Genomic DNA, 17,696 nt, shown 5'->3' with positions numbered 1-17,696 from the left:
GGTTATTTTTTTTAAATCTTAATTCAATTGAAAGGGTCCTGGATTCACAATTAGGATTTTTAAAGGGTTGTGCGTAGCTCTGGTATAGATCCCTGGCTCAACTCTTATATTTAAGACTCATCCTGAACAAGATTCTTTGAGGCACGTGTTCTGGGCTTCTGGAAGCAAGACATTTTCCGACTTCAAAAAATTGCCTAGTGACAAAACTGGTTTGTCCCCTTTCGGAGTTGGCACAATTGAACGGCGACATGCCTGTGGGGAGTGACACAGGCCTTCAGCAGCATTCTCAACTGATATCAGTAATATAATCTTACGAATGAACCAAACCCTGGGACAGACTCAAATAAAAGGCACGACACTGCAAATCTGAAAACGCTGGAGAAACTGAGCAACTGCATGGAGGGAGGGAGAGTTAACGTTTCAAATCTGACATCATGGATTTGAATCATTGACTGTTCCTCTCTCCACAGAGTATGCCAGATGCGCTGAATTCCTCCAATAATTTTTTTTTGCTAATAAAGCAGATTGCGAAAAGCTCTGGTGAGAACTGTTGCCTCTGTGGTACAGGGTCACAGCAAGTTGAAGGTGCTGGTTTGAGCTCCAATCCGGTCTAATGCAAAGAGAGCACAGCAGGACTTCGGTTGAGAGTGTGGTGCTGAAAAACACAGCAGAAGCCCTTCATCAGGCATATGATAGACTTATACTCGAAACGTCAATTCTCCTGCCCCTTGGATGCTACCTGACCTGCTGTGCTTTTCCAGCAACACACTCTTGACTCCAGCATCTGCAGTCCTCACTTTCTCCACAGCGGGACTTTGACACAGATCTGGGGGAGGGATGGATGAGTGGGGGCCCAGTGAGACCATCAACAGTGTGCACCAATCGACATCAAGCGAGATCCGGTTTGGACTCTCTGCTAGTGAGTCCGCCATGGTTAATTAGTCGATCATTGCCAATCACTTTGGTGTCACATGTGGAGATGGGCACCAAAGTTCATCAGTGACAACACCATGAGAGCTACCCAGCCTCCAGCAGGGAATGTCAGCTGGGCTGGGAATGGAGGAGGGGGGGCTGGGTGGCAACAGTTGTAAAATGTCGGTGTTCCTGAAGAAGGGCTCGTGCCCGAAACGTCGAATTTCCTGTTCCTTGGATGCTGCCTGACCTGCTGCGCTTTTCCAGCAACACATTTTCAGCTCTGATCTCCAGCAGTCCTCACTTTCTCCGTGAACGTTACCACGCCATTCCACTGAAACAGAAGGCACTGGTCTAACTGCAGCTCTGAGGGAGGCCGCACTACCTGGGGGAGTATTAAAATATCAGAAATGTTTGTAACATCGAAACTGGAGCAAGAAGTACAGCTCAGAACGGGCAGACTTTCCAGTGCTTCTCCTCTATTCCTGCTGTTCATGAGTTGGCGTCTGTGTCCCTATCGGACTGATTTGTTGTCTGTGGAGTCTAAATTAGCCTGTTCTATTTGCCAGAAACTTTAGACACAGGAAGGGGTCATTCAGGCCCTTCAGCCTATTCCAGCATTCATATCTTAACTTCAACTTGGATCAGTAAACTTTCCACAAAGGGGTCTCTTTAACTTGTTCTGGCCTCCCCTATGTGGGATATGGTAAATTAATGTTACTTCTGCAATTCTCAATTATTAGCTAAAAGCAAGAAAGAGATGGGACCGTAAGACAGACAGTTAAACTCAATAGGCCTGTATAAACAATAGGTCTAAACATCTGTTTCCCACTTTTACAGAAACACAGGAACAAACCCCAATTAAAAGGGCTGAGTGATAAGATGCTGTGAAAAGGCAAGGATGTGCCCACTGCAGGATGAGGTCAAACGGCCTTGAGAACATGAGCATGTTTTTCACAGACAAGACCGGATAAGACACGAGATAAACAGGAGTAATGGGTACCGGTCTCAGGGAAGTGGAGGATGTAAACAGGGGGGAAACAATGAAATAAGGAAAAAACATGTAGGAACCAAATTATATAAATATCGAGTATTTGTTGAATTCAGTGTGTTTTTGTCCCTGCCTTGTGGACATCACACCCACTTGCAAGTGTGAAATAAAGGGCACTACTGATTCAGATCTTGTCTCGGACTGAAATTATTGCAGTGAGTGAGTTTTGTTTCTCACACCTATCACATGGAAGACTCACTTAATTGCCTAGTCAATTCCCATCAGTATTTTTTTTACAAAATGCCTCAGTAAGAAAACCTTTTAAATATCCTGATCTCATGGGACTACAACCATTGTTTACCAGTACTTCAATCTCTACTTTCCTGGTATCTTCCCAATTTAGTTGCTACTGGCGTCCATCCAACTCTGACAAGTACTTCTTCAGACACAATATCTAACCTAATGGACAGGAAAGGTGTACAGATGTGTCAAACCAACCAAGTCAAGTCAATGGTGTGCACTGGGCCTAGCAAGGCAGGCTTTTGCCTCGAATCAATATTGCGGATTAGTGATTGTCAACCTTCCAGGATTTACCCTGAAGTCTCGAAGATGTCAAAAACACCCAGGAGAACGATCACACATGCACTGAAGAAAAAAAGTAACAGTGCTTTTTATTCCCCAAAATACTCTGCTATCACGTATAAAAATCCTGGGCATGCGGTAAAAGGACTGACTAACAGACAGTCGAGAATCATCCAATTGGAGTGCTTGGTTTAAAATTGGTCAAGGGAGGGCTGGGCAATGAGAGGATGGACCTATTGAACAGCTAATGGCGGGAATGTGGGACAGGTGGTCATGTTACGAAATGTCCACGAATATCATAAAATCACTCAACCCTCCGAAGAGCATCATACCCAGACTCAATCCCCCCCCCCCATCTCTATAACCACCCATTTACAATGGCTAACCCATCTAGCTTGCACATCCCTGGACACCAAAGGGCAATTTTAGCATGGCTAATCTACCTGACCTACATATCTTTGGACTGTGGGAGGGAACTGGAGCACTCGCAGGAAACCCCCGCACACATGGAGACAATGTGCAAACTCCACACAGAAGTCATCCGAGGGATGAACTGAACCTGGGTCTGTGCTGAGGCAGCAGTGCTAACCACTGAGCCACCCCAATATGTTAAGTCATAATCCAGTGCTGGGTGGGTTAGGTTAACTTTGAGGAATTGTTGGTTATAATGCTATTTTAGCTGAAAATGTGTTGCTGGAAAAGCGCAGCAGGTCAGGCAACATCCAAGGAACAGGAAATTCAGGAATCATGATGAAGGGCTTGTGCCTGAAACGTCGAATTTCCTGTTCCTTGGATGCTGCCTGACCTGTTGCGCTTTTCCAGCAACACATTTTCAGCTCTGATACTCCAGCATCTGCAGACCTCACTTTCTCTTATAATGCTATTTTAATCAATCACTGATAAGATTGTATTTAAATATTCAAACAATTCATGCTTTAAATCTTCATACTATCAGCTGTTAAACCATATTATACTTTTGACTGTATGTGACAGAGGGGGACGTCAAGACTCGTTAAATGGTTTTGGAACATCCCTCAGCACTGAGTGTTTGTTAATAACTGCAAGTACAGCATTGTAAAGCTCCCAAGATCAATCCTACTCTTTCAGTTCTGGCCCATTGACCTGTAAGACAGCAGTTACCGAGTGAATTAGAAGCTTGGAAACTGCTCCAGTGAAAGCAGCTTGTGTTATTAAACCCAGTATCTATTCTGTTACTAGGTAACCTCATGTCTGGCTTCGCACAAACATATTGCAAAGCAAAGAGAAGCTCTTAGCTTGGTGAGAGAGAGAGAGAGAGAGAACCGAGCAAGGTGCTGACAATGGTTTCCACTTCTCTCGCATCCTTTATGATCTGCAACGATCCCAAAGCACTTTGGAATCGATAAAATGCATTAGTGGCCACTGTTATAATGTAATAAATGTAGCAGTTAACTCACACAAACAATATCTGTTTATGCAAAAGATGTTTGAGAGATTAATATTCAACAAGTCACACGAGAGAGCTTCCCTGAGGTTCTTTGAAGTGACATCATTGGGTTTTTCACATCCAGCAGTTGGAGCTGGGGTTTTACATCTCGAACAATTAATTTCTGGCAGGCACCACATTGTCAGTATTGCTCGGTTTTCCATCCTGGATTGGGAGCACAAAGCACGGGAATGGGATTTGAACACACAACCTTCTGGCTCCAAGGAGAGACGGAGGCAGAGAGTGAAGTTCGCTATCATTGGAGAATGACAGATCCAGGCCTGCTGATTGCAGCTCCCCTTCTCCACTCCCCACCCAACGCCCAGTCGCTTAGAGGCGGGGAAAACAAGCGAGTGGGTGGGTGGGTTCCCCATAACACATCGTCTAACTGTGGTCGGGGGTTTGAGAATGATCACTCACTATCCAGCCAGACAAAATGTGTTGGAAATCGAGAAAGCTAATGTTTCGGGTCTAGACAAATCCTTGGATGAAGGGACATCGAAATTCGAAATGTTAGCTTGCTTTCTCTCCACGGATGCTGCCTGAACCACCGTGATCTCCAACGTATAGAATCCCTACAGTGTGGAAACAGGCCCTTCAGCCCAACAGGTCCAGACTGACCCTCTGAAGAGTAACCCACCCTCCTACTCCACATCTATCCCTGACTAATGCACCTGACCTCCGGGCAATTTAGCATGGCCAATTCTCCCTAATCTGCACGTGTTTTGACTGTGGGAGGAAACTGGAGCATCCGGAGGAAACCCACACAGACACGGGGAGAATGTGCAAACTCCACACAGACAGTCGCCCGAGACTGGAATCAAACCCGGGTCCCTGGAGCTGTGAGGCAGCAGTACTAACCACTGCGCCGCCTTATAGGACAAGCGCTGACAAACGCACACGCGTGAAGTACACCATTCAAATCCAAATGACGCACCTGGTCAGTGAAGGGATTGAACCCACAACCTTGACATTGTTAGCACCATGCTCTAACCATCTGAGCTAACCAACTTACTAAAGCTATTAGTCAGTATTTCCTGATGATTGTTTCATCATCATCATTAGACTCCTACTTCCAGGTTGTGGAAATTTTGCCATGGGGGTATTTGAAACTGGGTCTCCACAACATTACCTGGGTCCCTGGATTAATAGTCTAATAATAATACCTCTAGACTAACGCCTCCCCATTTTGTTCTCTGTGCTAGGGAAAGAATACAGAACTTCATTTGGCAGGATCGGCTGCAGAATTTGGAACCATTGACCCTGAAGAGGTGTAGGGGACAGAGTGGATAGGGAGAAACTGTTCCCACTTGTAAAGGAATTGGGAATCAGGGTAGTGGGGGGGGAAAAAGATTTAAAGTGTACTACTTTAGTGTACTACTTTACTTTAGTGGTTAGTGGGGGGAAAAAGATTTAAAGGAAGCAAACGTGTAGTTACAAAAAATCATTTTCATTCTAAGTCACAAGGGTCTACGATTCATTGCTTGAAAAAGTGTGGTGCAGGCAGGTTCAATGGAGACATTCAAGACGGCATTGAATAAGTATTTGGATAGAAACACACAGGGGCACAGGGAAACGGCATGAGACAGGCACGAAGTCAAAATGCTGAGAGTGTAGACACCACTGACTGCACGGCAACAATTCTCCGCATTTATGAATACTGCAAATTTACTCAAAAGACAAAAACAAAGTCTTTCAATAAATCATCACGTGTTATTATAAAGCTAGCATGATTGCACATTAACTCCCTAACTAGTTTGGTCTCCACTGACCAGCAGTTCAAATGTTGGCTGCTGTTCAGTTTGGAGTTTGTTTTGCCTGAGGAGTGATAGTGCCACTTCACAGGCATGGCACCAACGACAGAGTGAACGTTCCAGCGCTGTGGGCGTGCTACACTCTCAGGCTGGTCATCTTTCGGATGAAATGTTGAATTAAAGTGACCCCTTCCAACTCCATTTTGATTTAGCCCCTTCCCCTTTCCTGCTTTGCATTGCCTTCAGCGAGCACTTGCACACAAATTATTCAGCTGAGAAACTCCAGGGATTTACTGGCAGTGGTTAATAGAGAAAAAAAAGATACAATGGGTAATGGGAGGGAAAGAAAAACTGTTCAGTTGTATGTGTAACAGTACATCTGGATCATAGAATCCCAGCCCATCCCATAACCCTATATTTCCCATGGCTAACCCACCTAAGCCTACACATCCCTGGACACTACAGGCAATTTTGCATGGCTAATCTACCCTAACCTGCACATCACTGAACTGTGGGAGGAAACCAGAGCACCCGGATGAAACCCATGCAGACACGGGGAGAACGTGCAGACTCTACACAGACAGTCACCTGAGGCTGGAATCGAGCCCAGCTCCCTGGCACTGTGAGGCAGCAGTGCTAACCACTGAGCCACTGTGCCACCCAATAGATAAATAAAGAAATCAAAGGAATGGAAACGCTCGGATGAATGTAAAAGATCTATCAGCATTATTTTGAAGAAAAGCAGAGAGCTCTCTGCAGTTATCCAGGCCAATATTCATTCCTTTGGATCAACATCACACATTAACTGATCATTTTGATCCTGCTGTTTGTGGAATCTTGCTGTGCTCAGATTAACTGGAGGAGAAAGTGAGGATTGCAGATGCTGGAGTATCAGAGCTGAAAATGTGTTGCTGGAAAAGCGCAGCAGGTCAGGCAGCATCAAAGGAACAGGAAATTCGACGTTTCGGGCATAAGCCCTTCTTCAGGAATGAGGAAAGTGTGTCCAGTAGGCTAAGATAAAAGGTAGGGAGGAGGGGCTTGGGGGAGGGGCATTGGAAATGCGATAGGTAGAAGGAGGTAAAATCCTCAGATTAACTACCATAGTTTCTACAGCACCACAATGTCTACAGTTCAATTGTACTCTATTGGCTGTGCAGTGTTGGGAGACATCCTGTGGTCATGAAAGGCGCTGTATAAATGCATATCCTTGTTTCATTGCATGGGTGATTTTGAGAGGTTAGGAAATGTGGTGTAGCTCTTCATGAGATGGCCTTATCCTTTAATGCTGGTCCCTCACGGGAGATGGGTAGGAAATACAGTAACTCTTTCAGGAAGGACAGGCTGGATCAAACCTTCGATTGTTATGCTTCACATTCTCAAAATGCTGCCAACACTCCTTTGAACCATGTTCCTGTTTTGACAGACACAGCATTTTGCAAACCAGGAGACTACTCTGGTCTCAAAACATCACAATATCAACAATGAAAAGTAACAGATGCAAATTTAATCCAAGACTTTCAAAAATATTGAAATGTTTGCACGCAGAGTTATTTAAGTCAGTGGCTGGTGGCTCGTGATCACTGTCTATTTTTAAAACCGATAAGATCAGTGTTAAGTTGTTAAACATGGCTGGTCTACAGCTGTCTCTCATTTACCCAGTAGCCAGCATTTTATTGATCAGTTTGTTAAGTCAACAGATAGCAAATATGAACTGGGATTGGGTAATTCAACCTTTCAATCAGTCCATGCTAGCATATCAGAAAAGGAACAAAGATTTGAACGTTTCCTCCAATATCCAGATCAATCCCCCACATCAAACTAACTACAGAAGTCAGCAAATATGAGGGTCTTGTGGTTCAGCAGCAGCGTCCTTTCCTCTTGGCCAGGGGGTCCAAGGTTCAAGTCCCAACTAGTCCTGAGGTGTGTTCAAGCTCATTGAAATAGACTGTTCTTGAGGTGCAGTAATAGTGACCCTGCTTCTGGGACAGAAAACCCAAGTTTGAGTCCACAGGTGTGTAGTAACACATCAACAGGTTGGTTAAAATAAAATCTACAAATGTCAGCATTAGAGTAAAGGGCCCTTGTGTTGTACCAGGCAGCATAGTGGCTCAGTGGTTAGCACTACTGCTTCATAGTACCTGGGTGCGATTCTAGCCTCGGGCGACTGTCTGTGCGGAGTTTGCACATTCTCCCTGTGTCTGCATGACTTTCCTCCGGGTGCTCCAGTTTCCTCCTATAGTCCAAAGATGTGCAGGTTAGGGTGGATTGGCCAAGATAAATTGCCCCATAGTGTCCAGGGATGTGCAGGCTAGGTGGGTTAGCCATGGGAAATACAGGGTTATAGGCATAGGGAGAGGGGTGGCTCTGGGTGGGATGCTCTTCGGAGGGTTGTTGTGGATTTGAAGAGTTGAATGGCCTGTTTCCACACTGTAGGGATTCTGTTCTTGGAGTGATAGCTAAAGTCACATTGTGTACTATAACTGCAAGTTATCATAGTTCGTAAAAGAGAGGATGCCATAATATGAGCATCAATTTGTTTTTGTATTTATTCTTGAAATGTGGGCATCGTTGGGCAAGGCCAACAGCATTGATGCCCATCTCTAGCTGCCCTTAATACCAATTAAGTGCCAAACACTTGGCTGTGGGACTTTCTGGAGTTGCATGTAGACCAGATCATTCCTGATGAAGGGCTTATGCCCGAAACGTCGAATTTCCTGTTCCTTGGATGCTGTCTGACCTGCTGTGCTTTTCCATCAACACATTTTCAGCTCAGTGTAGACCAGATCATGTCAAGATAGCAAATTTCCTTCCCTAAAATAGCGGACACAAAACAAACGGGCTTTTTTGAGACAATTGATGGTGACCAGCTTTTGCTTTCATGTTTAAGTGAGTTTTAAATTCCACCAGCTGCCACCTGTGAGCAGCGTTCATCTGGGTCCCCATCACCAGTACGCCACTGTCTCACCCAATACACAATGCTGTTGTGAACAGTAATAGATTGTATACGTTCCAAAATAGAACAGAGTAGAATCCCTACAGTGTGGAATTAGGCCATTTGACCCATCGACTCCACACCAACCATCACAATAGCATTCCACCCAGACCTACCCTATCCCTGTAATCCTGCATTTCCCATGGCTGACCCACCTAGCTGACACTATGGGCAATTTAGCATGGCCAATCCACCCTAAACCGTACATCCGTGGGCAGAAACCTGAGCACCCGGAGGAAACCCACGCAGATACAGGGAGAACGTGCAAACCTCCACACAGACAGTCGCCGGAGGCCGGAATCGAACCCGGGTCCCTGGCGCTGTGAAACAGCAGTGCTAACCACTGAGCCACCATGCCGCCCCAATATTGAATGCACTCATCGTAACAACAAAGACCCTCCAACTGCAATTTCTGAAGACAAACCGTATGGAGCGGAAGAGTGCGGTCTTGGGGCGGCACGGTGGCACAGTGGTTAGCACTGCTGCCTCACAGCGCCTGAGACCTGGGTTCAATTCCCGACTCAGGCGACAGACTGTGTGGAGTTTGCACGTTCTCCCCGTGTCTGCGTGGGTTTCCTCCGGGTGCTCCGGTTTCCTCCCACAGTCCAAAGATGTGCGGGTCAGGTGAATTGGCTGTGCTAAATTGCCCGTAGTGTTAGATAAGGGGTAAATGTAGGGGTATGGGTGGGTTGCGCTTCGGCGGGTCGGTGTGGACTTGTTGGGCCGAAGGGCCTGTTTTCACACTGTAAGTCTAAGTCTAAGTCTAAATACAGTTTTGATCTCAGAAATCGCATGTTCCATTAAACTTATACTTCAAAGGCCACTTTTCACCAGAGTAAATATTTGAAACCAGTTCTCGAGCAATACCAGGGATGTTTTAGAGGGAGCGGAAAATGTGTTGCTGGAAAAGTGCAGCAGGTCAGGCAGCATCCAAGGAGCAGGAGAATCGACGTTTCGGGCATGAGCCCTTCTTCAGAAATTCCACTCAACATCCAGCACGGTGTGTGGTAATCTCAGTAACTTCAAACTGGAATCTCTCTTCCTTGTTTTTATTAATGAATTCCGAACCCATATCCATCTCTTCTATAACTATGGTTCAACTGCTCACATAGCAACAGTATTGTCTCAAACCTGTTCCTTCTCAAAAACCTGACATCAACAAGTGCAAGCCTTCTGACCAAGAATAGTCGGGGCCATGGTTTCCGGGATATTTTTGATTAATTTCCCTCGCTGCATCAGCACTGGTAATGAATGAATGAACTGCTATTTGCCAGTACTGGCCCCTTTGTAGAGAGTGACAACTGGGCACATGGCCAGAGGCATCAGAGAACAGGAGAGTCACAAACCAGTTAAACAAAAAGCACGCAGCATAACATAATCTCATTTATTCCAGCAGTGAGCTGCTCACTTGAAGGAGCCAGGTTTTGTATTTCAGGCCTATGCAAGACAACAGCTCCTTCCCACAGCCATCGCCCACCTCCCCTCCCTTTCACTGCATACATTCAGCTTTACGAGTGTTTAAGTAGTGAGTCAGCCCGGATTTTGCACACCCGCCCATCGACAAGGACAATAACAGGTTTATTTTCTGGGCGGCTGGATGGGGCCTCCGCACATTGTCTGCTGTTACTTCCTGGATTCCAGTCACACTGGGCGGCCGACACCTGAACCACTGGAGTGCTTTCTGCAGTCGCATGGCTGCAGTGTGAATCCTGCAAACTGCAGGATCGTAGCAGCCGCAGATTGTGACAAATAGCACAAGGGTTCTGCCAAGACCCACCAGGTGGGCAAACAGTCAAGTGGCACCCTGCACTGCTGCTGAGACTGTCATAGGGACAAACCTCTGACAGCTTCACTGCTATTCTGTTGTTGAACGTACCCCATTCAACAAAGACATGCCTTAGAAACAGAGCTGGGGAGACCCCGACAACATAATCTTCATGGACCTTTGGACCACCACGACCCCTTGATTTCCAAACTCCACTACCTCACCACCTTTTAACTTTATTTCTCTGGTTTATACTGTCAAAAACTGTAATTTAGAACTTTTAGCATTTTTTCCCCTTAATTATCTACTTTAGTACCTAAGATTTGTAAATAGGTGGCTTACGCATCACTACAGGCAATTTCGCATGGCCAATCCACCATATCTTTGGACTGTGGGAGGAAACCGGAGCACCCGGAGGAATCCCACGCAGACACGGGGAGAATGTGCAAACTCCACACAGACACTCAGAGTCATAGAGACGTACAGCACAGAAACTGATCCTTTGGTCCAAATCGTCCATGCTGACCAGATATCCTAACCTCATCTAGTCCTATTTGCCAACACTTGGCCCATATCCCTCCAAACCCTTCCTATTCATATACCCATCCAGATGCTTTTTAAATGTAACTGTACCAGCCTCCACCACTTCCCTCTGGCAGCTCATTCCATACAGGTACTACGCTCTGTGTGAAAAGGTTGCCCGTTAGGTCACTTTTATATCTTTCCCCCCTCACCCTAAACCTATGCCCTATAGTTCTAGACTCCCCCACCGTAGGGAAAAGACCTTGTTTATTTATCTTATCCATGTCCCTCATAATTTTGTAAACCTCTATAAGGTCACCCCTCAGCCTCTGACGCTCCAGGGAAAACAGCCCCAGCCTATTCAGCCTCTCCCTGTAGCTCAAACCCTCCAACCCTGGCAACATCCTTGTAAATCTTTTCTGAACCCTTTCAAGTTTCACAACATCTTTCTGACAGGAAGGAGACCAGAATTGCTTGTGATATTTTCTGAATTTAATTTCTCTCTGGAACATTAGTTCAGACCTCTGGAATACGATTAGGTTAGATTACTTACAGTGTGGAAACAGGCCCTTCAGCCCAACAAGTCCACACTGACCCGCCGAAACGCAACCCACCCATACCCCTACATTTACCCCTTACCTAACACTACGGGCAATTTAGCATGGCCAATTCACCTGACCCGCACATCTTTGTGACTGTGGGAGGAAACCGGAGCACCCGGAGGAAACCCATGCAGACACGGGGAGAACGTGCAAACTCCACACAGCCAGTCGCCTGAGGCGGGAATTGAACCCAGGTCCCTGGCGCTGTGAGGCAGCAGTGCTAACCACTGTGCCACCGTGCCGCCCACGAGTCCAGCAGCATAAGCAGAATACACCGAATCTCAGGTTGCGGTGACTGTTCGAAGTCCCATTCCAAAATCAGAGAAACAAAACCTAATGTGACACACCCAAGAGTGCTGACTGACTTTTGGATATTAAAATCAGGCTCACTTTACCCTCACAGGTAGATGTAAAACCACTGACAGGCATTGCCTGAAAACACAGAGAACCCTCCCAAAATGCAAATCCCTAATAAATATCTGAGAAAGAAAACTCACTACAAAAACAAAATGTAGAGCTGATGGCACTTTTGTATTTAAAGAAAGGAGTTCTTAGCTCTGTTTTGGACGTGCTGTCCCCGTCTCTGAACCAGGAGCACCTGGGTTCGAGTCCCACCCGTTCCAGAGGTGTGCCATAACAGGTTGATTAAAATATTTACAAAGGGGAGCTCTTGTGTTACAGTCCTGTTCCTCTGGGCCAGAAGTTCAAGTCCCACCTCTCTCAGAAATGTACCATAGCATGTTTGAACAGGCTGATTAAAAAATAACTACACTATCAAAGCAACTGTACACTCTTCTATCAACCTCCCAGCACAGAGGAACCTCAACTCTCTGAAGGGCACGGGCGGGAAGTATTTCATTCGGTTAATCAAATTCCAGATAATCGAATTGCTGAAAAACACAGTTAGCCAAGCATCGGGACCTAGCGATCTTGACGGATATTCCGATATTCAGATAATCGAATACCGGGTAATCGAGGTTCCTCTGTATTTAATAACAATGTTTGTCACTAATTATAACAGTGTTTCTGTATCATAGTGGTAGTGCCCTGTCTCTGGGCCAGCACATCCAGGTTCAAGATCCATCCACACATTAATTAAAAACACTGTGTTTATTGTTTTTTTTAAAAAAGATCCTGAGTTCTTCATTTGGTGGCGGAATTATTTCAAAAAATAAGAACAGAGTTCTTCCTCAGGTGAGGTTAGGTATCTGGACAGAAAAAGACTCCAGACAGGAAAGGTGGAAACTGACGTTTGTCGTAAATTGTAGATTTGGTTTGAACTTTTTTGTCACTCTGTTGCTGCCAAATTCGTTACATCAGTATCAGCGTGTGACAGGATTAAACTTCAAACAGCATAAATTCATTGCAAACATACCCATATTTGTAGCTTCACCCTCTTCTCGTTTCTGTAGACAGTTTTCACTTTGAAGTCAATGCCGACTGTGCTGACAAAGGCAGAGGTGAATGAGTCATCTGCGTACCGAAACAGAAATGAGGTTTTGCCAACACTGCTATTGCCAATGATCAGCAACTTGAACATGTAGTCAAAATTCTGATCCGCAGCATCTTTCTGCACTTGTTTGGTGTCATTCGCTGAGGCCATCTACCAGGAACAGAGACAAGACAAAAAAGGTTTTTTTTTAAAATCGGTGTCTGTAACAAGGCTGGTTCCTTTTCGACAACAACTACAACAGGAATTGCTGGAAAAGCTCAGCAGGTCTGGCAGCATCCTTGGAGAGAAAGCAGAATTAACATTTCAGGGGTCTGGTGACCCTTGAGTCAGAGAGAGATGCACAGCACGGAAACAGACCCTTCGGTCCAACTCGCCCATGCCGACCAGATATCCAAACTTAATCTACCCATTTGCCAGCACTTGGCCCATATCCCTCTAAACACTTCCTATTCATATAGCCATCCAGATGCCTTTTAAATGATGGAACTAAACCAGCCTCCACCATTTCCTCTGGCAGCTCATTCCATACACACACTACCTTCTGTATGAAAAAGTTGTCCTTTAGGTCCCCTTTATATCTTTCCCCCTCTCACCCTAAACTTATGTCCCCTAGTTCTGGACTCTCCCACCCCAGGGAAAAGACTTGGTCTATTTATTCTATCCATGCCCCTCATGATTTTATAAACCTCTATTAGATCACCCCTCAGCCTCCGAGGCTCGATAGAAAACAGCCCCAGCCTATTCAACCCCGCCCCCCCCCCCACCAATAGCTCAAGCCCTCCAACCCTGGCATTTTCCTATACTTGATGCTCTGACCAATATAGGAAAGCATACCAAATGCCTTCTTCACTATCCTATCTACCTCCGACTCCACTTTCAAGGAACTACGAACCTGCACTCCAAGGTCTCTTTGTTCAGCAACACTCCCTAGGACCTTCCCATTAAGTGTATAAGTCCTGCCCTGATTTGCTTTTCCAAAATGCAGCATCTCACATTTATCTAAATTAAACTCCACGGCCCATTGGCCCATCTGACCATGATCCTGTTGTCATCTGAATGTCAGAGAGAGCTGTGCAGATCAGGCAGGCTTCAAGGCTGGTTGGAATGGTTCGGGTTAATATCATGGGAATATTTAACCTGATGCTCAGGATAAAGCTGAAAGGATATGAGTTTAGATCCCACCACTGTAGTGGAACTTGTAGAATACTGCATTCATTTCTGGTTTGGTATGCTTACCTTTATTAGAACATAGAACAATACAGCACAGAACAGGCCCTTCGGCCCACGATGTTGTGCCGAACATCTATCCTAGATTAAGCACCCATCCATGTACCTATCCAATTGCCGCTTAAAGGTCGCCAATGATTCTGACTCTACCACTCCCACGGGCAGTGCATTCCATGCCCCCACCACTCTCTGGGTAAAGAACCCACCCCTGACATCTCCCCTATACCTTCCACCCTTCACCTTAAATTTATGTCCCCTTGTAATACTCTGTTGTACCCGGGGAAAAAGTTTCTGACTGTCTACTCTATCTATTCCTCTGATCATCTTATAAACCTCTATCAAGTCACCCCTCATCCTTCGCCGTTCCAACGAGAAAAGGCCGAGAACTCTCAACCTATCCTCGTACGACCTATTCTCCATTCCAGGCAACATCCTGGTAAATCTTCTCTGCACCCTCTCCAAAGCTTCCACATCTTTCCTAAAGTGAGGCGACCAGAACTGCACACAGTACTCCAAATGTGGCCTAACCAAAGTCCTGTACAGCTGCAACATCACTTCACAACTGTTGAATTCAATCCCTCTGCTAATGAACGCTAATACACCATAGGCCTTCTTACAAGCTCTATCCACCTGAGTGGCAACTTTCAAAGATCTATGTACATAGACCCCAAGAACCCTCTGCTCCTCCACCTGACTAAGAACTCTACCGTTAACCCTGTATTCCGCATTCTTAATGGTTCTTCCAAAATGGACAACCTCACACTTGGCAGGGTCGAACTCCTTCTGCCACTCCTCAGCCCAGCTCTGCATCATATCTATTGGTCAGTGTACTGAGTATAGGAGTTGGAAGATGGTGTTGCAGCTGTAGAGTACATTGGTTAGGCCACTTTTGGAATACTGCGTACAATTCTGGTCTCTCTCCTATAGGAAAGGTGTTGTCAAACTTGGAAGGGTTCAGAAAAGATTTACAAGAATGTTGCCAGGGTTGGACAGTTTGAGCTATTGGCAGTGGCTGAACAGGCTGGGGCTTCGGAGGCTATGGGGGGGGGGCCTTATAGAGGTTTATAAAATCATGAGGGGGCATGGATAGGATAAATTGACAAGGCCTTTTCCCTTCGGTGGGAGGAGTCCAGAACTAGAGGGCATAGGTTTAGGGTGAGAGGGGGAAAGATATAAAAGAGACCTAAGGGGCAACTTTTTCATACAGAGGGTGGTGTGCGTGTGGAATGAGCTGCCAGGGGAAATGGTGGAGGCTGGTATAGTTTCACCATTTAAAAGGTATCTGGATGGCTATGTGAATGGGAAGGGTTTAGAGGGATATGGGCCAAGTGCTGGCAAATAGGTTTAGATTAAGTTTGGATATCTAGTCGGTATGGGCGAGTTGGACCGAAGGGTCTGTTTCTGCGCTGTACATCTCTCTGACTGGGAAGAAGCAACTAAGCTGACAAGCAGCCAGCTTTTAAATATGAAAAGGAAGAAAGTATTTTGCTCGGAGAATCATTAATCCTGCCATCAGTGTTTAGCCATTCCAGCAGTGGAAGGGAACGAGCTGGTTTAAGGGTTGAGATCATGGGGTCTCTGCAAGAATAACAGCTAGAGGTTCAGCAGCAACTGCACAACATTAGATTCTGCCTCACTCAGTCTGTCCACCAATGAGCTACACAGCTCCATTTAGGTACACCCAGGTGTGGTCTTCCTAGGTGGAACAAGGATACATCCATACACGTTACAGAAACTATGAACCTTCAAGATCAAATATTAGGTCAAGGGTGGAGTAGGAGGTTTCAGCCTCGGGAATGCAAAATTTACAAAGGATAACAGAACCAATAGCACGTAAATAACAAGTACAACTTACATAGCACCCCATACCTAATAAAACCTCCTGACTTGTTTAAAATTCCTGATGAAGGGATTTTGCCCGAAACGTCGATTTTCCTGCTCCTCAGATGCTGCCTGAGCTGCTGTGCTTTTCCAGCACCACGCTCTCGACTCTAATCACCAGCATCTGCAGTCCTCACTTTCGCTCAATATAAAACCAAATCTGACGCCAAGCCACAGACTGGGACAGATGGCCATAAATTTGGTCCGAGGTAGGACTGGTCTGAAGAGGAGGAAAGTGAGCTATGGAGGTGAAGCGTGTGTTGGGAACGGTCAGGTCTCAAGGTAAGGTCGGGATGGACAAAGGCTTCAGCAGCCGTTGTGCTGAGTTGGGGCAAAGGGACAGAGATAAAAACATGGCGGCTTTAGCGAGGATAAGAAGAAGAAACAGCCAATTGGCTGGATTTGTTTGTATTCTGTACGAGCATCTGTTTCTAACTGCAGTACTGTGGCTATTTCTGGACACCATGCTTTGGGAGGAGGCCAAGACGTCACTGGGCGTGTCACGAAGACTTACTCGAACATTCCAGGGCTAATTGCGAGGAAGTGATTGAAGAAAAGTGATGGATCTCCCTACAGCAGAGAAACCGAAAGGAGAGATTTAACAGAGGTGGCTAATACTTATTAGGACAGAAGATTCCATTGGGAGAACAATCAATGACTTGAGTGCACAAATTTAAAATAATTGGCAAAATGTGGGGACGTGAACACATCTTTTATAAAGTGCATTGTTATGATCTAAAATTCACAGTTATAGAGTCATACAGCACGGAAACAGGCTCTTGGGTCCAATCAGTCCATGCCAACTGTAATCCCAAACTAAATAGTCCCACCTGCCTGCTCCTGACCCATATCCCTCCAAACCTTCCCTATTCATGAAGTTATCCAAATGTTGTAACTGCACCCACTTCCACCACTTTCTCAGGAAGTTCACTGCACAGGCAAACGTCTGTGTAAAAAAGATCTTGTCTGTTTGAAAATCGCTCTCCTCTCACCTTAAAATTGTGCCCCATTCTCTTGTAACTGCCAACTCCAGGGACAAAGACAGGACTATAGGGCACAAGCAGGGAGAGGGACTAAACTGGCCTCTTTCACTGAGCTGACGCAGGGAGGGCTCTTGTTGCGTGGTGGTAGTGTCCCTACCTCTGAGGGAAGAGGCTTAGGTTCAAGTCCCTCCTGGTCGAGAGGTGCATTATAACATCATTGAACAAGTTGATTTGAAATGTCTCGAACTACTACGATGGGCTGAATAGTCTGCTTTGTGCTAGATCGTTCCAACGCTTTAATGACTACATCACCCTGGCTTCCCCCTATCCTGCTCCCATTTCCTTTCAAACACACCAGGTGGGTCTCTCCCTCCCCCAGTGTCCCCACCTCTTGGATGGAAGGTCTAGGTTCACTTCTTCCATCGAGGGGCGTCTTAATGCCTGAACAGAGTGGTTAAAATATTTTTAGCATGCACCAATGCTCTCCATTTTGACTACTCAACCAGTCTTGTTGCAAAAGATCATCTTTCAGTATTCTTTAGCGAGTCAGTATAAGTGACAATCTTA

General features: G+C 45.7%; 1 protein-coding gene across 1 annotated transcript in view; it reads right to left on the bottom strand.

Moving 5' to 3' along the window:
- The window catches only part of rab3da (RAB3D, member RAS oncogene family, a), a 56,367-nt gene that overhangs the window by 16,120 nt on the left and 22,551 nt on the right, over window positions 1-17,696 (bottom strand). The window contains exon 2 of the mRNA XM_060855314.1: window positions 12,961-13,188. Within this exon, the coding sequence (XP_060711297.1) occupies window positions 12,961-13,188 (228 nt within the window). The remainder of the gene's footprint in view (window positions 1-12,960; window positions 13,189-17,696) is intronic.

Source organism: Hemiscyllium ocellatum, chromosome 45 (genome assembly GCF_020745735.1).
Source record: "Hemiscyllium ocellatum isolate sHemOce1 chromosome 45, sHemOce1.pat.X.cur, whole genome shotgun sequence".
Lineage (NCBI taxonomy): Eukaryota > Metazoa > Chordata > Chondrichthyes > Orectolobiformes > Hemiscylliidae > Hemiscyllium > Hemiscyllium ocellatum.
Note: the sequence above shows the minus strand (reverse complement) of the source record. Positions and strands in the feature narration are given on the sequence as shown.